General features: G+C 36.9%; 1 protein-coding gene across 1 annotated transcript; it reads left to right on the top strand.

Moving 5' to 3' along the window:
* The first annotated feature begins 408 nt into the window (after positions 1-408).
* Positions 409-20,938, top strand: LOC116177330 (cyclin-G-associated kinase-like). The gene is made up of 16 exons (XM_031496278.1): positions 409-642; positions 705-766; positions 811-985; positions 1,035-1,300; positions 1,349-1,571; positions 5,108-5,343; positions 5,393-5,553; positions 5,605-5,944; positions 7,657-7,904; positions 7,957-8,062; positions 8,112-8,287; positions 14,782-14,975; positions 15,027-15,160; positions 15,208-15,897; positions 19,900-20,061; positions 20,108-20,938. Exons 1-16 carry the CDS (start codon positions 510-512, stop codon positions 20,216-20,218), a joined length of 3,417 nt encoding a protein of 1,138 aa, XP_031352138.1. The 5' UTR covers positions 409-509; the 3' UTR covers positions 20,219-20,938.
* Positions 20,939-21,973: the final 1,035 nt, after the last annotated feature.

The following is a 21,973-nucleotide window of genomic DNA, read 5'->3' as shown; positions in this document are numbered from 1 at the left end:
AGCATAACGCAACTATATTATAATGACACAATGATTAAATTAATTATTATAACATATATGACAAACAACTTATAATAAGATGACGCTGTGTGGTTATCAAATATGATTACGTACTCCAACACAGACGGACAGACAAACAAAAGCATGATTTAATAAGGAATCTTTTCCGCGTAAAGACTTTCGCTACTATAAATGCAAATAGGTGCGCTGCACGGACCTCTTACTAAAAATAACAGGTCCGTGGTGCACTGTGAATTGAACCTTGTCGTGTATTTGTATCTAGAAAATCCAGGGATTGATGACATCTATGACTACACATCTTTATATTGTGATTTTATAGTTACCCTGTATATACATAACCTTTAGAAAAGATCTTCTGACGTAAACCTTAGAAAAACAAATTCCCTAAATCATTTCGTGGATGTTGTGTTGTGGGTGTTCTGTCATCTGCGAATGCGGTAGTAATCTTTAAAGCTGCAATGTACATGTAAAATTTGAATTATTTGAAAATGAGTGAATTATTTAAATCGGCTTTCGGTTACTTTACTACACCCAGTAATGACACGGTTGAGAACGGCTTTATAGGACAAACAATTGAAATTTCCAACGTTAAACTGAAGATACAAAAAGTAATTGCTGAAGGTGAGTGTAGAATATTGATTTTATTTTAGGACACCCACTAACCTTTCATTGCTTTAATTTAGGAGGATTCGCTGTAGTTTTTGTCGCGCAAGATATTTCCACAGGAAAGGAATACGCTCTTAAGGTAAAATTACGGTTTCTTATAAGTTCAACAAAGGAAAGTTACAGCGGTTGCTTGCTGCCGATGAGGCGCGAAAAAGAAATGTATTACAAGAAATTAACATTTTGAAGAAGTTAACGGGACACTCCAACATAATACAATATTTATCTACATCTGTAATTGAAAAGAATCAAACCAGTCACGGACAAACGGAATACTTACTTGTTACCGAATTATGTTCAGGTGCTTTGGGAATTCAAATTTTTCGGGAAGTTTATTCTTTGTGTTTAAGGGGGCTCATTAGTCGACATACTGAAATCGTTAAATGGACCATTTGATCCCGAAACGATAGCTTGTTTGTTTTATCAAACCTGTAGAGCAGTGTGCCATATGCATAGCCAGTCACCGCCAATAATACACCGTGACTTAAAAATAGAGAATATTTTAATATCAAGCGATGACACTGTGAAGTTATGCGATTTTGGTTCGGCAACAATTGAAGTACACCAGCCTGATGAATCTTGGTCCGCAAATCAAAGATCTACTTTGGAAGAGACGGTAGAGCCCGATACGTAATAATATAATAATTAAAGTTCTCGCGTCTAGCTTGCACAATTTACAACGCCCATGTACCGAGCTCCTGAAATGGTAGACACATGGAATAATTATTATATTGGGGCTCCTGTCGATGTTTGGGCCTTGGGATGTATATTGTACACTTTATGCTATATGAGGCATCCCTTTGAAGATGGTGCTAAGTTACGTATACTAAATGCAAACTATTCTCTTCCTCAAGATCAAAAATATTCCTGTTTTCATGGCATCATAAGTAAGTATCTGAGTAATATTTCTGAACCAAAGTAACCAGAAGGTTTACTGAGATATTTTTATGATATTTTTTTCTTGTCAGTTTCCATAGAAACAAATATATTCACATACAAGAAACGGAGATATCCCTGTTATGGTAAAGCTTGAAATGGGGTCAATTTGAATGGAATAAGTGGTTAAAAATGCACAACTGATTATCTGCTTGTATCATGCTAGGCTTCAACAATATCACATGGGGCACTAAATGTTTTAAGAACAGAGCAATTAAAGAATTTCTTGCAGTTGATCTAAATACTCCATGGCACATAATCGTCAAGTGACAAACCTGTCTAGTGAGAGTGTGTGTGGTTCGGAAAATCGATTAAACAATCATAAATACAACACAAAAAAGTGAAATTTAAACAAAACGTTAAAAACATTCAAACTCGAGAGTAGCTCTAGGGTCTTCATTGATTACAAGGAAAAAAAAGAGCTACTGAAAATTGTACTCAGTTATTTTCTTACTTCTTTTCCAGTTTATAGTTTTCAACCTGTCCAACATTGGAGAATTTTATGTCCCTTTAATCATGATTTTACCTCAGATTTTACATTGATATTTAAAATATTATGCCACCCCCTTTCACGGAAATGAAAGTACATAGGCTGTTATCTAATGGAGCAGCAGGGTTTTATGGGCGAAGAATATGTATGATATAGTTTGTGGTTATGGTTTTGTATTTGTGACATCTTACCTTATAATCAAAGGCGGTTAACATTCTAATATTTTTAATTATTGATTAACCTGAATCATCGTTTCAAAACAGGCTGTAGGTAAAATTCGATTGTATTGAAAACTAAATGTAATCAAACGTTATATCAGGGTGTCGTAGAAAATAAATAGATTACCGTTTAAACTCTAGTTGTAACGGCCTTTTGAGTTCAGAAGGGCGCTTTTCTGCTTTATCTGTAACAGATAAAGACAAACAAAAAAAAACAAGAGAGATAGTGAATAGTGCGGCACATAAATATTGCGTTAGCAATGTCTAACGTTTGACACTAATCAGGTAACTTGCATATTAAAACCGCAATTAACACTCAATAAGAAGCAATAATTCCATTTACGTTACAACAGTATAAAGTAGACAAGATCGGGTTTCGGATGGTATATTCTTCCTAGCGACAAAAAATGACGTACGTAAAATAAGAAATAGCAAAACAATTCATAAGAGCAATAATCTCCAAAAGGTTTCGTTAATACTTGCAGTTAAATAGAAACAATATTGAAGTGTAAACAACTTCTATCCAAGTAGATCACCAAGTAATGTACGTACCTCGTGACGTCGCCAATGTCAATCTAGCGGGTCCATGCGAAGTCATCCAGATTCTGGGTCAGAAATACTGAGGTAGATAATAACGACAAAGTAATCTAGAAGAGAAAACGATGATAGAAACTTCGCAGAGAAGGCAAAGCCCTAAAAAATATGTATTAAGAATAATGCTGAAATATAATATGTACAGGGTGGCCAAATAAGAATGCGAGGTACTGTATCTGGGAACCTGTCCATCTTAGAGGCTTGCGGTAAAAAAATTTATTACTAAAACGGCCACGAGAAAAACCTGGAAAATATTTTTAAGTTTCTGCAATGGGCGCTAGGGGGCGTAACTGCAATCTGGAATCTAAAAAAGTGATTTTTCTGTGAATTCCGTTATATTAACCCAACAAAAAAATGTCCGGTCTTTGAAGTTTACGATAATCTGAACCTTTTTTGTTTGACAATTTTTCCTGTATCTCTAAAAATGAGGTAAGTTTGTTTAAATCGGCTAAGCCGTTTCGAAGATACAGGGTGTTCTTTACGGAAACCTTTGAATACCCCCCACCACTTCTTTTTTAGAGATACAGGAAAAATTGTTCAACAAAAATTGTTCAGATTATCGTCGACTTCAAAGACCGAACATTTTTTTGTTAGGTTAATATAGCGGAATTCACAGAAAAATCACTTTTTTTAGATTCCAGATTGCAGTTACGTCCCTTAGGGGTCATTCCAGAAACTTAAAAATATTTTCCAGGTTTTTCTCGTGGCCGTTTTAGTATAAAATTTTTTTACCGCAAGCCTCTACGATGGATAGATTCTCAGATACAGTACCTCGCATTCTTAGTTGGCCACCCTGTACATACCTCACACCTCATCCGTTCAGCGTATTCAATGGAGCAGCCACAACACATTAGAAATAGAGATAAACACTTCAAAGAAATATAATATTCACTGCAAAACTCATGAGAAGTGATAGGCACAGTTATGTACTTAGGATGGGAGCAACTTCCAGGGTAGGACTGTGTCAATGTTGAACGAAAAGTCAACGTTTCATCCACTTCCGTAAGGGACAAACACATAAAAAAAATTAAAACAAAATCCTTGAAAGAAAGAAAAGCTTACAAACCTCGTTTGGACATATTACCCCGCACGCAAGCGGTCGACAAATAAATCTGGTCGTACAAGGTTTGCGGTATTCAGGCGCACTTAACTCTTGTTGAATTTGATGACAAATTTTGGTAGCTGTTTGGACGGTAGAAAACTTTTAATAAGAAAACCTTAACAATCAGCGTCGCTGTACTACACTGTTTGCTTTTTCAACTAACGCGTTGAACTTCTCACTCAACTTTGAATAACTTGCTTCTGCACAGATTTATGCTGACTGCTCAAGATTTAGCGTAAACAGATGTACACGCTTTTCAACCGTCGCGAAAACTAGCAGCGACACTTCCACCATCAAATAAGCTACTTCTTTAAAAACTGGCCAATCAACGACGGAACGCACCAAACGACCCCACCTCTCCAATGTGAAACGCGCAATTCTGGGAAACACCTAATTTGAATTGAATAAAAGTGATAGAATTTAAACAAAAATTACGCATTTACAACATTTTTAAAAGGAAAAATCAACACTAAGATGAAAATTCAACTGAAACGAACCAACTCTGTGCGTATTTCGTAAATAATCCCCCCAGATTTGCTTTAATAAATTCAAATATTCTCGTACACAGGGTGTCCCGTCATTATTTTTGGTGTTTAGATCAAAATAACGTCTACATGAAAAAAACTAAAATATGTTTGTCGACCAAAACGGTACTTTCAATTTTGTTAAAATTTTGTTTTTTTATTATCTGGTTTGAGCTAGGAAGCTGTTCTGCCACGAATTTGGCACGGGGTTTATGCTCACTTTAGAGGTGCGGGGTACTAGTTTCAATACAGATGAGTAACATCGCATAGTTGTTTGCTACCCGTAATAATCAGAACTAGAAAGAATAAGAAAGATGCAATACCGAAGAGCATCAGTTTATAATTGCCACGTTCGAATTCCGACTGCTGTGCGTATGTCAATTGTACAAGACGCGCATGCCCATCGGGCATATGTGCACCAATTTCAAGCTGTTGTATTTTGGTAATCATTGAACAGGTTTGACAAAAATATGTCAACGTCCGATGACAAACATGATATGGCACTTGTACAGTCGCTGTTGTCGGCTGTACAAATTATAATATTGTTATAATGTTTCAGAATCATGTCTTCAGATCTGCCCCACCGACAGACCAACAATAGTAGGAGTACTGGAACAAATTGCTGCATTAGCTGAAACAAAAGGCTACAATCTGAAAGCATCCCTAAATGTTAAACTTAAATCTAGCAACTCAGATATTCATGTGGGTCAAGGTGATAGCAACCACGTTAGCAAGGTACCCACGCGACCGCCTCCCCCTTCACCCGCCCATCAGCCGGCCAGGCCAGCGCCACCGGTAATACTTTTCTGTTTTGATATTTGTAAAACTAAAAACGAAATACTAGAGGCCACAAAGAGACCCTGACTCCATTGCAAAGGCACCAATGCAAAATCAATCCGATCCCAAGCAAAGTGCGGGATTATTTTCGTCGATCAAAGGTGGAGCGGGTAGTTTTCTGAAAAATTTAAAAGATACAAGTTCAAAAGTCATGCAGACTATGCAGCAGTAGGTTTATTAGTATTGGTGTCGAAATAAAACTATAAGCTTTGATTTTAGGTCTATTGCACGCACAGATTTAGACATTACATATGTGACATCTAGAATTTTGGTGATGCCTTTCCCATCGGAGGGCTTAGAATCGGCTTATCGTACTAATCACATCGAGGACGTGCGGGTATTTCTAGATTCGAGGCATCCAAACTTTAAGTACTCTATATACAATGTCTCAGGCCGATCATATCATTCACGTTTTGGACAGGCTAGAGTTATCGATTGCGGCTTTGCATATCCTGAACACTTTAAGGCGCCGCTATTAAATTCTTTGTACCAATTGTGCGAAGATATGTACCAGTATCTATCTGGAGATAGCAGGAATGTTTGCGTTATTCATTGTATGGTAAGTGAGCGATGAACATATACAAATGGTCAAGGTTTCAAATTCTAATTGGTGCTTTAAATCAAGTACACAAGTATCATTGCTAAGAGCAGGTACAATTTAGACAGAACTACCTATATACAATGCGTAAATTAACTCTGAATGTTCAATTTTTAAATATACAAGTCCCCCTTAAGATCTGCAACCAATCGTACCTACTTTCATCTTTTTCAAATGTTTTTTAATAAACGTAAATATCTGAATTATTTAATAAATTTGAGTTTCACAGTTAATAAGTACAGTAATATATATCTAAAATAACTACTAATTTTCTTATACAGGGTGTCAATTTTAAAACTTGCAGTCGGCCATATTTTCCAAACTAAAGAAGATATTGAAAATCGCGCAAAACCGTTTCGGGGGTATCGAGGGGGAACCAGAACCCTCTTAAAAAATCCTAAATGGCAACTCCATACTTGTGACACATCGTTGGAAAGCTACTGAAAAATGATTTCCAGTGGTACCAATAAACTCAATATTCATTGAGACAATTTAACAAAAATTTAATAATTAACAAAAAAAATAAAAATTAAGCCATGCCTATCTTCAAGATTTGGTCGCTAAATTCGAAGAAACGGGATCTGTTATCAATAAAAAAAGAAAGCAACCAATATTGCTTAATGAAGCAGCTCAGGTTGAAGTTCTTGGCCAATTTGCCATAAATCCCTCAATGTCAACATTTAGTTTTTTTTTGTTAATTATTAAATTTTTGTTAAATTGTCTTAATGAATATTGACTTTATTGGTTATCACTGGAAATCATTTTTCAGTAGCTTTCCAACGATGTGTCACAAGTATGGGGTTGCCATTTGGGATTTTTTAAGAGGGGGCGTGGGGGGTTGTCACTTATAACGTCATTCTGGTTCTCCTTCCATACCCCCGAAACGGTTTTGCGCAATTTTTCTTCTTTAGTTTGGAAAAATATGGCCGACTGCAAGTTTTAAAATTGACACCCTGTATATTATACAGGAATATACAGGGGTGGCAATTTGAAAACTTACCACCCCCCCATGTCTTAGTAAATAAAATTTTTTAATTTGCACGATAATTACTAACCTATATGTAATGCTATTTGGTATGGTTGGAAAGCATTTTTTCAGAGCTTTCCAACGACGTATCACACATGGGAGGTCACTATTTAAGATTTAAAAGTTCGAGTGGCTGGAGCGCAGGGGGTTGGAGGGGGTGCGTCACCAACTATGTCATTGTGATTCCCCCTCCGAATTACCGAAACGGATTTTGATTTTTTTAAATATCTCGTTTATTTACTAATGGCCGTTTGCACCGACAAATTTAAGTGGAGCTTAGCTTAAAATCCATGGCAACGATTATTGAGACGATGGTTGCCATGGATTTTAAGCTACGCTTAAGCTAAGCTCTACTTAAATTTGTTGATGCAAACGGGCATAAGACATGGGGGGTGCTAAGTTTTCAAATTTGCCACCCTGTATATTACACTGCTGTTAAATTGGTATGTAAGGTAGGTTGCATAACTGTCTGGCATTGCATTGACTTGTATATTTAAAAATTGAACATTGGAGATTTGTATGTTCAGAGTTACAATTTACGTACTATAGAGTTTTTGATAAAATGAGCATGTGAGAATTTAAAATTAATAAATGTGAAACAATTATGAGTCACAGGTAAAGTTGAACTGACACAATTACGTTTTAGGATGGTAAATCAACTTCAGCAACCATATTGTGCGCATTATTAATTTATATCCGACTTTTCTGTGTTCCTGAGGATGCGTTGCAGCTGTTCGCCGTAAAGCGCATTCCGCCAAATATGCTACCGTCAGAGCTGCGATACCTTTATTACATGACTGATATTGTACAAAATCCACCCAGCTATCCACATTATAAGCCAGTCACGCTAGTTTCTTTACAAATGCAGCCTGTACCGCTATTTACAAAAGTGAGGTATGTGATTGTTAATGTAAACGATGAGAGGAAGTACAGTGCATGTTTTTAGAGATGGATGTCGGCCGTATGTGGAGGTATACAGCGAAAATCGCTGTATTCTGTCGACATTGCAGGAATATGAACGAATGAGACTGTACAATATATCAGAAGGAAAGGTATTGTTCCATTAAAAAGTGTTACCTTACGTCAGACTTTTGTTTTTAGTGTTTGCTTCCGTTGAATTCCAATGTATGCGGGGATGTTTGTATAATCATTTATCATGCTAGAAACATATTGGGGGGCGTAATGACTCAGGGAAAAGCAACGGGAATTAAAATCTGCCAGATACAGTGCCACACTGGTTTCATATCTGAAGAGGAAACATGTTTGCGATTTACAAAGTAAGTGTTTTTTTGTTTGGAATTACTTTTTGTGTCAATATCAGTGTGGTTGATGGCCGTCAGAACGATAGTAGTGAAAGTAGTAAGTATGCCAAGGACAAACTAATTTTTAGGACGTTTTTTAAGAATTAAAGTTGAAACTGCCATCCTGGGAGGGGACTAGAGGCTTTTGAGGATGCATTTGGGGGGGGGGGGCATATTTAACGTTGCAAACCATGTTAGTGCATGCTGACCGGCATCTACATAGATCTAAAACCTTACTCTTACCTTAAAACAAAAGGGCAAACTTACAGAATTAACTGACCTTCGACAGCCTCAGGCTTGTAACATTTTTTATTTTACGCCATCTATGTATTTCTTCTGTAACCGGTTTAGTTAAGATGTAAGTTATTTCTATGGTAGATTTGTTATTACCTTAGTTCTTTATTTTCGACGTTAGAGGTCATCCAAGTGTTAAGGTTTCATTGACCTGATTTCATTCTCTTGTCGCTAGACTTCACGCTTTGCGCCTTGCTCCATAATTCTATCCCTTCTTTAATTTGGTCTTGAGTACAGTTGTACTTATTCCTTTGAAGAGAACATCTTGCCTTTATATTGGTTACGTGCAAATTTTTCTTGATACACCATTACTTTTACCTGAGGTATTGTGTCTCTGAATAAGGCTTTTTGTAGTGGAGATCACCATATTTTTTTGGAGCGTTTCTCTCCATTTCTGATGCATTGTGACTGCTCCATTGTATACCCTTAGCGCATTTATATTTGCAAGTAATTAGTGTGAGGCCTTTGTCTTCCCTCATACTTCGCTCAGTGTTCTCATCCTTTTCTCTTCTGGAGTACTTTTTCGTTATTATCTACCTGGATATTACGTCACGTGATTCTGCCTACATTACCTTTTGGTGACCTACTTCCATGGAAGTTGTTTACTCCTCCTGTTTAACTGAAAGTATTAACGAAACCTTTTGGAGATTATCGTTTCAATATCTCTAATTGTACATACCTAATTTTGTCGTTACTGCAGAAGAATATATCCTCTTGTTTTTTTGTTTGTTTGTATCTGTTACAGTTAAGACAGAAAAGCGCCCTTCTGAGCGCAAAAGGTCGTTTCAACAAGAGTTCAAAGGTAATTTTTTATTTTCGACGACTTCCTTGATATAACGTTTGATTACATACTGGTTTTCGATATCGAATTGTAATTATAACTACTGCATTTGTTTGATAGTCATTTAACAAGAATAGCTCCATTGTTTTCTGCCTGTTTTGACATTGATAATTTCCCTGATTACCCCCTTTTTGCTAAAAATTTATTTAAATTGAAGCATTGACATTTCAGATCTAGATATTACAGCGATGTAATATTTTGAGATCATTTATAAAATTACCTTCGATTGTAACAACAATGATTGTTTATGTTCTACACTGTCAAGACCAGAGCAAGGATCGCTTAGTCTGCATTGCTCTACCTTTCGGTAAGTATTCTCTCTCCTTTTTTTTTACATTTACTAAAGACTAAGTGGCGCCTATTCAGATTACTATTACTATATTGCCTTTTTACTTCGTTTTGGCTAGTATACTTTGCCTGAACTTACAGTGTGCTTATGTACTTGTGATATGGTTACATTTGCTCATAATGAACGTAACAGGTTTTTCATAACTTGTCAGAATTTGGGTGGTCATGACGAGATTTGTGGTGAAGTTTAAGGCCCTTGAGCAACTGTCCAATATGGTCTAAAAACACGCAATATGTTGCTCCTTATTTCAACCGTAGGGTGAAGCTATCTATCGATTCTTCTGCCCTCTCTGGTGAGTTTTATGCTTTTTGCGTATTTATTGTGGGCGGGCGGCGTCCAAATAACTAATCAATCTTGATTGGATCTCACTGAGAGAATTTCTGGGTTATTAGAACTCGTAGGATCAAGGCGCGGTTTAATTGGGTGCTCATAAAACACGTGCAAGTAAATCGCGAAATAGTTCCTTATGGTGGTTCCATCAGTGGCGCGATACAGTGACATCCAAAAACTCTAGTGGCCTAGGTTGAGGAGTGTTCCTTGTGCCACATTGATCTTTTTTGTTTACTACACTAACTGGCGTCAAGCTGAAATTGTTTGATACCACTATGTGGTCATGTCGAAGTTAAGTCCGTTCGAGTTTTAGCTAGAGGATACTCACAAAGAGAATGTGGAAGGTCTGAACTGGCGAATTTACCGACAACATAGGGTTGAAAGATCTAATGAGACCACTCAAGTAAACCATTTCTGGTTCCTTGTTAAAGGTCAACGCGCTATTGGCTGACTAGGAAACCCTGTATGCAATGTGGTGTATAGAGCATCACCCATTTTTTTCTTGAAGAGGACCATTACGACTTAAACAAAAAATTGGGTGGACGTTCCAACTCGAGGTAGGTTTTGAATGCATTGAATTCGCGTATTCATCTAAGATTCTAAGTCATTCACACTAATCCACAAATGTGGATTTTGGGGCACTTCCCATAGCTCACGCTTCTACTGGCGACACGAGAAAGAGAGATCGCGATTCGAGCTCTGGCAACTTTTGGACGCCCAAAGACTCGAAGACGTGCGCCTTGCAAAGTTAATGTTTAATGTCGCCCCTAGGAGAAAAAAAAATTCCGTCAAGGAGTCGTGCGTGCTACAAAATCACCAATTTGGAAATAGTCGGAACAAAATCCGAAAAAAACTGGAAAATCTCCACGTTAGTACACCACACTCGGGGATGGCGCCCAGATGTCGCCGACCCCACATCATGTAGCCTCGTTCCTAAAGTTAAGAGTTACACTGCCCCGGTACACTCTTCGGATTTCTGCAAGCATTCTACAGGTCCGCATTAGCTGCCAACCAGCCAGCCATTTTGACGTCATATCTCGAACCAGGACAACAACTAAATAATATTCGATTATTTTTGACTAGTTCGAATAAACACCTTTCATTTTATATGCAACTTGCTGCTTCTACAGCCACATTTGTGAATTAGTGTGAATGGTTTAGATGAATACGCTAATGTAATGCATATTACGTCATAACTCAAAATCTACCACGAGTTGGAACGGCCATCCAATTTTTTTGAAGTCGTAATGGTCCTGTTTAAGAAAAAAATGGGTGATTCTCTATACATTACATTGCATACAGGGTTCTGGGCGTCGATTCCCGAAGATGTGCTTTGTTCACATCGGCTGACCTTGATGTGAACGTGAATGTGACTGCATTCTCGAACCTATCACATCGAGCGATAAGTTGATCGAACGCAACAACTGGTCTAGACCACTCGTTGCGTGAAAGTCATGCGCAGTTGCAGCTACAGGACGGGTCTTGCAGCTGTTTTGCTTGGGATATTTTTACAGTGCCCTAACCTATACATTCACGTATTTTCTGTGAAATACAACATGGAATTGTTCCAGGATTTTCTGGTTATTAATAACAGTATCCATAATGCAAAAACAAAACAAAATACAAAACTGACAAATGACATTTCAATTCTTGTCTGTGATTGGTTAGCTCATACAGTTTGTCCACGATTCGGGAATGCAGCTAAACTTGAACTTATCCCTATCATATACGATCATGACGTCATGGTAGCCGGTCACATCACGGAGCATATCGACTAACTTCGGGAATCGATGCCCTGGTCAGCCAGAGGACTAATTGCCAGTGTGTCTATCATGTGTTTTTCAATCATATACTGGATGGTAGCTTTCGCGACGCAGTGTATGATTTATAATGCTAAATTTGTACTGGTCAAATAATTCCTCCCCTAAGCTCATGTGAAAATAGCATCGGCATTGGCAGGCGTCAATCCACAGTAATATGGGACAACTAAAAATCAATTTAAAGTTTGTAGATATGCAAAGTTGGCAAAATGGGTTCCGGAATGTCGCCTAACGACAAAAACGGTCAGGTGTAAATCCAATTGGTTGCCATAAAGAATTTGCACATTTTTTGAAATTAGAAAATATGTATAGTATGATAGTATGATATACTGATGCCAATGATGTTTGAAAAAAACACAAACGGCGCGGCGTCTAAGAGGGCAGTAATTAAATGTTAAAGTTAGCACCAGGCTCCGCCCTCCGTATTGGGACTCGTTTACGTGACGTCACAAGGCGAACGGAATGTCCATCTGGCTACGCGTTACTCATTTGAATTTAATATGCTGTGATTGCTTTCTGCTTTGTCATACCAGTTACTGTGTGCGGCGTATACCAATTGTTAAAGTTGTTTGTTGATGTTAACTAATCAATAATGGATGCAGATAGAACTTCCGCCGCAGTACTTCAGGTGAACAAGGAAGATATCGGAGAAGGTGTGTAGTAGGTACCAATGTGTACAAAATTTGTGCGCTCAATTTACTTTATAAATATGACCTACGGGTCGACGCAAAAAGTTTGTGCACTCGAGTTTGAAGCTTAATAAAAAAATAACCATTGGGTCGATTTTAATGGGAATTGTACCAAATTAAAGCCTGTTTCGTTCTACTACATTTTTGCAATTAGAATTATTGTATTTCTGGCATTACGCCGAAGAAAATGATGTATATTAAAGGCTTGTGGGATCATCCGTTTCGGAGAAAAACAACTGTTACGAAATCGGCTCTAGCGTTTACAAAATTTGTATGCTTATAGAGAAACGTTCAATTTTTTATGTCTTACTAACCTATCATAGCGCATTTTATATCTGTGATACGCGGGCATAAAGTACCACTTTATGCCCTAGGGCATTAAGTATCACCATAGTAACTCATTCATACTTAATGACAAAACTAACAAATATTTGTAGGTCATTGAAAATTAGAAACGTCAATTATTAATTGTCAATACCTACTAAATCACAAGATTGGCCTTATTTCGTATAGTTTCTCGAACTTCTTGCTCATTCACGATTAATTGAATTATTTAAAATTACGTTTGACGTTTGGATGGTTTCAATCACATCAACAAATTCGAACCACGCATACTTAATCAAACATAATGAATTATTTTGTAAACGAATTGTGACGAAGAAAACTATTTGTAAAACATAAAATTTTGTATGTACCACGGGCATAAGCTGATGTTTATACTCTCGGGCGACTAAAAAGCTCTCGGGCCATAGGCCCTCGAGCTTTTTAACTTGTCGCCCTCGAGAATATAAACATCACTATTATGCCCTTAATACATAAATAACTATTATAACATACTAAAATTTCAGGGCATTTGGACTTGTGGTTTTGTTTCTATTTGACTCTATAAAGTTTACCGCGACGCGGAAAACCGTGAAAACGGGGTACTTTTTATGGTTCGCGCGCTGTAATGATAATTAAAATTTACTTAAAAAAATTTTTGTTAGGTCAAAGGAATGCAGAACGAAACAGGCTTTTTGCGTCAACAGTAGTATACCTAGTTCCCATCAGGGTTCCCATATCACTACCACCAAGGTGAATACCACTAACCCCATACCAATAAATTCTCTTGAATGATCGTTAATGAAAATTCATGCAAACTATAACTCCGGTTCTGGCAAAAATTCATAATACTTTTTGCCTTAAGTTACAAGTTAAGTGGCAGAAGCCCACCGATCCGTAAACTATTTTAAATAATGTGGAATGCTAACAATAAAACTGGGTATATTATTTAGCCATGTTCGAAATACAATGTTCTATCCCATCAGTAACAAAGTAAACCTTCAACGGCTTATTTAGCACCTTTCAGTTAATAGCCTGGTGCGTTTTGCTATTTTCGGAAAACTTTATTGCTTGTATAGATCACCTAGTGATGCTTTGATTTCGGCACCTACAAAATCAGGATTGGGTCGAGGATAGCGTCCAATAAAGTTTATCAGCATAAAAGAGTTAATTCTTGGCAAATTGTCTCACTGTGCTTGAAAGAATCCTGGTTCCATTGTTTTAACACTCCTCAGTTTTCACAACAACGACGAAATCACAAATCAGCGCAAAATAAACCCCGAAAATTAAGCCGCTGCTATAACGGCGTTCGCCCGGTGACGTCACGAGCACGGCACGCCCCGTTTTCAATCAGGTGGTTTCGTAGGCGTGTTATTAAAATATTTAATTATCGAGTACATCTTTGGGCATTTGCACAAAATATTATTGCCAAAGACATTCAATTAAGGGATAGGATACGTATAACTCTCGCCAGGAAAGATTACCGGTCACAGCACACCTTGTGTCGATCTACAATCTATGTTTTTCTTAAGATGCGGGCGACTTCCAGAATAAGATTGTGCCAATGTTGAACGAAAAGTCTTTTTGTTCAACATTGACACGATACTATCCCCGAAGTCGCTCACATCTTTAGAAAAACATAGATTGTAGACCGGGATCAAGTGTTCTGTGACCGGCAATCTTTCCTGGCGAGAGGTTTAGGTAATATCTAAGGTTATTTGAAAAAGTATGCAAATTCTCCATTGCCATACTTTGTATATCTGATTTAAATATGGTTGAAGTGCGAGCGCAATCTACTTTTTATTAACTGAACTAATTACTTTTAGATCGGATCTAGATTGTTTAACAGAAGGTAATGGTCATTACCAAGAAAGGTTTACGGTAACGTTAAATGTGTTTGTTTCGGATACCGAACGTAACCCTTCTCAACCACCACCATGGATGAAAGATCAAAGTAAACGGAATTGCGAGGTAGTGTTCTCATCTCAGTTAGAGAAGGACGAAATTATCGACAATTTTGGTAATTTTGTCTTGTTGATTTGAACAATTTGAAAGATGATGACTGTTACAGCGAGCAAGCCTCAACCGAGACTAATGGAAGTGAAGCCACCAGAGCGGCCACCAAGACCTCAACGACCTGTGCCGCCTCCACCCGAATTAGTGCATCTTCAACTAAATGACCCAGACTCTCCTGCAAAACAAGAGGTATGCACAGCAAAAGAGTTTCGTTGTTAAAAGTTAAACTTGAACAGGTCACAAGTACAGAAATGGAGGCACAAGAAGATGAAGCGGTAGACTTACTAAATTTAAACTCGCTTTCAGGCACAGTGAATCAAACAATTAACACGGAGAGCTCAAACTTCTTTTTGCTTAGTGGTTTTGACGATAGCAATTCCACTTTCGGCGATTTTGTTTCTTCAAACGATAAGGACCCTAGTTTAAATTTTAAAAATGACAATTTATTCGATCCGTTCGGTATAACGGACTTATCTGACAATAAACGTGACTTATTAGGAGGTTGGGGCGGTAATACTGAGACTTTAAATAGTAATTGTGATGAGCAAAACTCGAACGATCTGTTTGCCAATTTAACGGCCGGTTTAAACTTCAACAAGCAGAGCTCCGCGAACGGTAACTCCTCCCCCTACATGGTACCGCCGACAACACCGCAGCACATGCCGACGACTCCTGCGAAATCTCCAATGAATTCTCGGCCCGATTATAGTAGATCTCATTTCGACGGGTTTAACAAAAACGATCCGAACGTCGACAATACCAAAAATGGTAAAACGAAACCCGCCGATGTTTTCGGTGATTTACTAGGATCTCAAGGTTACGAGTTTGCATCGAAGAAGGATAACTTTCCGAGGACGATAAATGAAATGAGGAAGGAGGAGTTGGTTAAGGATATTGATCCAGATAAATTGAAGATTTTAGAATGGGTAAGTGCGTTCTGGAATCCTTACGTCAGCAAAAATGTGTATGGGAAAGCATGCAGTACTTGCGTATGCAGTTACAACTGTTGAAATTAAAAACAAATCAAACTAAACAAATATAGAAAACGAGCTCCTGGGTATGGCTATAGCATGTGCAAAACCAAATTTTAAACCTGATGTTAGTTTTGCTTTTATTCCGAGTGGCTATGGATCAAATTTCATTTGAATGCCTCCATACATAAGAAAGTTGGCACTGCGCATGCGCAAAACGAAATTTTGAAACTGGCATTAAATTTGGTTTTATTCCAAGTGGCTATGTATCAAATTTTATTTAAATGCCTCCATAAATAAGAAAGTTGACACTGCGCATGCGCAAAATCAAATTTTGAAACTGGGGATTGGATTGACCTGGGCTCAAGGCTATCTCGATCTTTTCACTTGTCCCAATTGTTTTGCCATATGGAAGTGTCCCAATAATAATGGTCACAGGCATATCTATGGAACCGTTAATTGCACAGCTTCGGGGAAAAAAATTGTATCAACAAAAGGGGCCAAAAGAAATCGCTGGCAATTATTTTCAAATTTGTAGCTTCGCCGCTAGAGGGTGTACGATTCATGGTTAAGTAGAAAAATGACTTTTCCTAAAATATACCCCACAAACATGCGGGTCAATCCATTTCAAATCGCCGCCCAGGCAGAGTTGCTGAACATTTTTTATTTTCCTGGTTTTCAAGTCATGGACTCCCTATAGGTAGGCAATCGGAAACCACTATTTGAAAAAATTTTATAAGCCGTAGTTTTTTCTGGCAGCCATTTTTTACATGGCAGTTTGGCCAATTTGATGGAAAAACGGGATTTGCGGAAAGTTTAATTGCCAAGTTATTTTTTAAGATATCAAAATAATTCAAAGACCCCTGTGTTCAGCATGAAATGATCTAAAACCTACATTATTTTAATTTCCCTTACTTATAATACTACCTGCAGCAAAAGTTTTAGTTGAGAATGCACTCCTTTTTTTTCTATGGCTTTTCAAAAATATCTGAAAAGGGGCTGAATGAAAACAAGTGAAAATTTTACAAAATGTTCTTTACACTAATGAGAATATCTCACAAAAAATTATGACGGAGACTTAACTACAGTCAGAGTAATATAGTTAATGAAATTCAATAAAAACGCAACCTTTCTATACAGGGTGTTACATATAAATGTGTAAAAAAAATTGGATCGTAGAGGGGATCAAAACAAGCACTTTTTCCAAATAAACCGAGGGTCCAACGTGTTTCGTTTGGAAGCCACCCCCCACAAAAGTAGTGAAATTTGCATTTCTTCATAATTTTTTTCTCAGCAACCATGAAAGTTAGAAAGACTGGTGGCACGTCTTTGGATAGGTTTTCGGGTATGCCCTTTCCGATTCTGTAAACATTTTTTCAAAATTCTTATCACGAAACGCCGCACCCTTAAATGGGGGTGTGAAAAAAATTTTTGATTTCGACCAAATTTGGTATCTGGGTATTTTCGCACATGAACATCACAAATATCAAATTAGTTTTTGAACATTCATTTGAAGATTAGGCCTTCGGGTCACAAAGTGTCCCCCGCCTACTAGTGAGTGATCTAATTTCGCATGTAGTTAATTGAAAATGTCGCAAATAACAAACAAATAACGATTTAAGTCGATATTGTGATTAAATGATCATAAAAAATTCGATATGTCGATTATGGTATTGAAGTCTGCAAATTCGATTCCAAAAAGATGTAGATTGTGCGTCGCTGGGAGTGGTGGGAAAATGCTATTTAATTTAAGACCATTTCTTAAAAATTCCTTTTGAAAAACATTTTTGTGTCCTTCATTTTTTATTAAAAAGACCCGTGTGTCCTCAATTTTTATTTGCGAGTAAAATAAACCCAAAATAAACTATTGAAAAGCTGTGTTTTTAGTCTGAATTTGAAACGCTTCAGACTAAATACGTCACAAACCTACAACCAATCACGTAGAAGTGAGCTGGCAACCTTACGCGAGGGTCTGACGTTTGTCACATTTGACGTTTTGAGAGGGATGTTTAACTGCATCTAGCCACAGCCGTCTATAATTACAAGCCATGCTGAGAAGTTTGGCAACGTTGTCCGAAAGTCAATCGGTGGGCCGATTTAGTTTTAATGGAGTCGTGTTGCTCTTGAAAAATGGCATTTTTTCTCTCTCCTGTGTTTCGCCTTGGTGGTTTTAATACAGAAGAAAGATACTCAGGCAGCTTACAATTGTACATATATTTTATTCATTTACAAAAATGGATAATAACATTTTTATTTGACTTTCAAATTCAGAATGCTGTAAATTGGTAACTGTATCATAATGTGTTTTCCATCGAGATCTCCGAAATTGGTGAACTTCTGTCGAAACAGGTCGAAGTGAAGCACACGCTTGAGCACTTAATTTCGGCAAAAGGACAGTAAATTGCTGTGCATCAGCGAGATTTTATCAACGACCAGGGGTGATTCGAAATGGCGGTCTTTGAGCCAGTCGCTACTCCAGTTGGTCTAGGTACGAAGCTTTTAAAGAGGGGAGCCCCGTAGACTTTAAATTCCCGTACCGTGAACTCCTGGGAATAAGTTGGAAGGTTCCTTCAGAAATTCGACTTGACATGTCCGTGCTAAAATACCTAAAATACAAACTAATTGTGTTTTTTCACTATAAATACTTACCGTACTTACATACCACGTAGTGTGTAGGTGATATTTGAGCTTGTTACAGGTACTTTGAACAAATACAAGTGCTTGTAAAGGGTCCATTAAGTAGTAGCCTGCTTTAGAGGTTATGACAACAAATCGATATATTTCGTTTAGCAACTTACCTGAATAATAATTTCTGTTCATTCCGTACGGAGTAACACAAATTGTCGCAATCTCGCTCTGTTAAAACAGGTAAATAAGAATATTACACCCAAAACACATATAAAATACACCCAAAATCTGTCAAGTTGAATTAGGAAATCGGCCTACCATGCAGTGTTGCCATAATTCTCAGCACGGCTTGTAATTATAGATGGTTGTGATCTAGCACAAAAGTGACAAGTGCCTGTGACAGATGACGCAAGTTATAAATGCCATTCTCCTGCAATATTGCCAAGTCGTTATGTCATCTGAATGGTTCTAGGAGCTGATTGGTCGGGCTTATTACGTCACAGAGCCCGCCACAATCATATCGTTTTGAATAAACCTTTAAAACCGTTCATGTTCATTATTTTTTTGCTAATCATCCTCTATTTTTAAATAAACTTTTACTGTCCAAAAAAATGTTTTATGGTTTCAGGTACACGCTTATTAAATTAGAACTGCGGAATTTAACTATACTGTAAACCCCCATTCATTCGATATGTGATACAATTGTATCAACAACAAAAAAGTTTCTCGCATAGTGAATTTTGCTCTGCGCGGATAATTAATGCGCGATTTTGTAGGGCTTGTTAAAGCTACACTAATACCAGATAAGGCATTATATACGCATAATTGGAGGTGCATATCATTCTAGTTTAAGACACCGAAAGAATTATAAGAATATCGTTCCTAGAAACAGAAATATGATGGTGGAAATATAGAAAAACACGGATTTACTATCGTCGTTTCATCCTCAAAGACTTTAAACCTTAAAATTAACTATTTCCAGTGTTACTAAAAATTAACAAACACTATAATTCAATTGTCTGTATCATTGACCAGCTCTCATTGAAATTTCGTGGCTCTATGTTAAACGGATTTGGAGTAAAAAAATAAATAGTGTAGCCGCGCACGGATTTTCCATAAACCGTAATGTATTTAATATGTCCCGAACTGACTCCTATGGTCACGTGACTTTTTCAACCGCTCCGGCCTGTAGTATGTAGGCCTCGATATGAGCCATTGGTGTTATTTTAGGTTAATACGTAACATACTCAGATCTATCAGGGCAGCTTCACATTTTAGTAACTAAGACTCTATTGGCGTTTTGTTTTGACCAATAAATTCGTTCAACAGGTTGAAGGTAAAAGAGGAAATGTTCGAGCATTACTCTGCTCTGTGCACACAGTCCTGTGGGAAGGTACCAAATGGAACAAATGTGATATGCATCAGTTGGTTTCGCCCGCAGACGTTAAAAAGCAATATCGTAAAGCTTGCTTGGCCGTTCATCCAGATAAGGTGAGGAAACCATACTCCTAGTTCGTGTTAACGTGATTACTTGCAGCAAGTCGGAACTGAAAACGAAAAAATAGCTAAATTAATTTTTATGGAATTGAATAACGCTTGGAGCGATTTCGAGAATGATCCGGCACAGCAAAACATGTTCAATCACTAGAACATATTCTTTAAGATGTGTTTAAACATTCCATTATGTTAGACTTCCAACAAAAATGTTGCAATATGATTTCTGGGCAAAGTGAAATTGAAAAGAAAAAGCTCAGAAAATGTTGAAGTCGCAATTCCAAAATTGACCAATGATTACGTTTTACATTTTAGTTAAATTTGCGTACGGAAATTATAGATTAGTGGAACTATAGTGCAATACAATTCAAATTAAAAGTTCTCTAGGAAATTTTTTTACATTGGCAAGTTGAAAATTGGACACTTTAGGGATGCCTCTACTACGGCATAACCGAGAGATCCATTTCTTATTTGTACAATTTAGTTACTTGATTGATATTGCTTTAATGCAATGAAAATGATGCTTTAAATATGACATATTAGCAACTTTGTAGTGTGCACAATGCTACATTCTCACAAATTTGATCGCCTTGTAATGTAGTGGCTTCGGAATTTCGAACGCGTAACTAAAATGTAAGACAAGTATATGTTGGTGGTTAGGTATACTTATGTGTACTCACATTCTACTTCAACTTATTCACACATAGTACTTAAATATGTCATCATCTTACGGAAAAAATGCTTTATTAAGACGATACGTTCTATACAATACTATGATTTATACTGAATTAATTAAGGAGATTAAATGATATTAAATTTTGTTGTACATATTTATTCTAGTTGTTAGTTAGTGCTGTACATTAATTTAAAAATGTATAAATTATTTTTATAAACTTTCTGTTTGTAATCGAAATTAATAGAAAATTTTAGTTTTATAAAACCATAATAAATATCTTAAATATTGAATGTACCTACTTACTTTTCTAATATCTTAGTACGAGTTTTTCTTTCGTACAACCCCCAAACAATCGACAGTTTTCTTTCACCTTAGGGATTCCCACTATAGGCGACAGAGTTATCGAATTCAAACAGCCCCGACAAGTGGACTTTTGATAGAACAGCATATACAGGGTCGTGCAATAGTGCGTCGGTCTTTCCTAGCCTATAGCTGGTAAAAAATATAAAAAAACCTTTTGTGCAAATGTCAACTATACATGGTCGCGCATCTACAGAAATTGTTTTTAAATGTATGGGTGTTCCATTTTTACGGTGTGAATAGACAACTGATTTTTTTACTGTAAGACCCTATATATTTTCAGTTGTTTCGATCTCATTTTTTCACCTCTGCATGGAACCCTTTTCACTTTTTGGTTTTTGTCAACTCACCAAATTTTTAATTTTTTTCCAAATAATTCCCCATAAGCTAGCCCCCACTTTGATAAATCGTACTGACCTTTAAAGTGAAGAAATACATTTGATAAATGATGATATCTGAATAAAATAATAAAACACTATATTTTAATTCGTTTATTTCATATTTAACACAATGCACCTGCATTTATAACATAATAAGTTAAATACTTCACAATATACAAATTACGAAAAATTACTAACAAGAAATGTTACATCGAGGTAAAATGGTTAACTTTTGATGTCACAAAATGCAAATAAGCTCACGGCTAACATGTAAAAAAAAGTAAGACACAGAATTTTAAGTAGAATCGATTGGTTTAGCAGGTCTGGAATTTAAATAGCTCACAGCTTCACTATATGTCATATTATGGGTGTCCATAAATATTTTTGTACACAATTCAGGTAAAAGGACTTTAAAGAAGTACTGAGTATTGTCACCGAACTTCTTCGACAAATATTTTAATAACAATCGTTTTTGTTCAAAAGTAAATGTTAT

Source organism: Photinus pyralis, unplaced genomic scaffold (genome assembly GCF_008802855.1).
Source record: "Photinus pyralis isolate 1611_PpyrPB1 unplaced genomic scaffold, Ppyr1.3 Ppyr1.4_LG7, whole genome shotgun sequence".
Classification (NCBI taxonomy): domain Eukaryota; kingdom Metazoa; phylum Arthropoda; class Insecta; order Coleoptera; family Lampyridae; genus Photinus; species Photinus pyralis.
This window is presented reverse-complemented; position numbering and strand designations above follow the sequence as displayed.

What these genes read in the sequence shown, in the direction of transcription:
- LOC116177330 (XM_031496278.1), top strand. Translation starts at nt 510, where the DNA reads ATGAGTGAATTATTTAAATCGGCTTTCGGTTACTTTACTACACCCAGT. An exon ending in ACTCTCCTGCAAAACAAGAG is followed by an intron (nt 15,161 to 15,207) that starts GTATGCACAGCA and finishes AAACTTGAACAG; the next exon opens with GTCACAAGTACAGAAATGGA. An exon ending in TGGCCGTTCATCCAGATAAG is followed by an intron (nt 20,062 to 20,107) that starts GTGAGGAAACCA and finishes GATTACTTGCAG; the next exon opens with CAAGTCGGAACTGAAAACGA.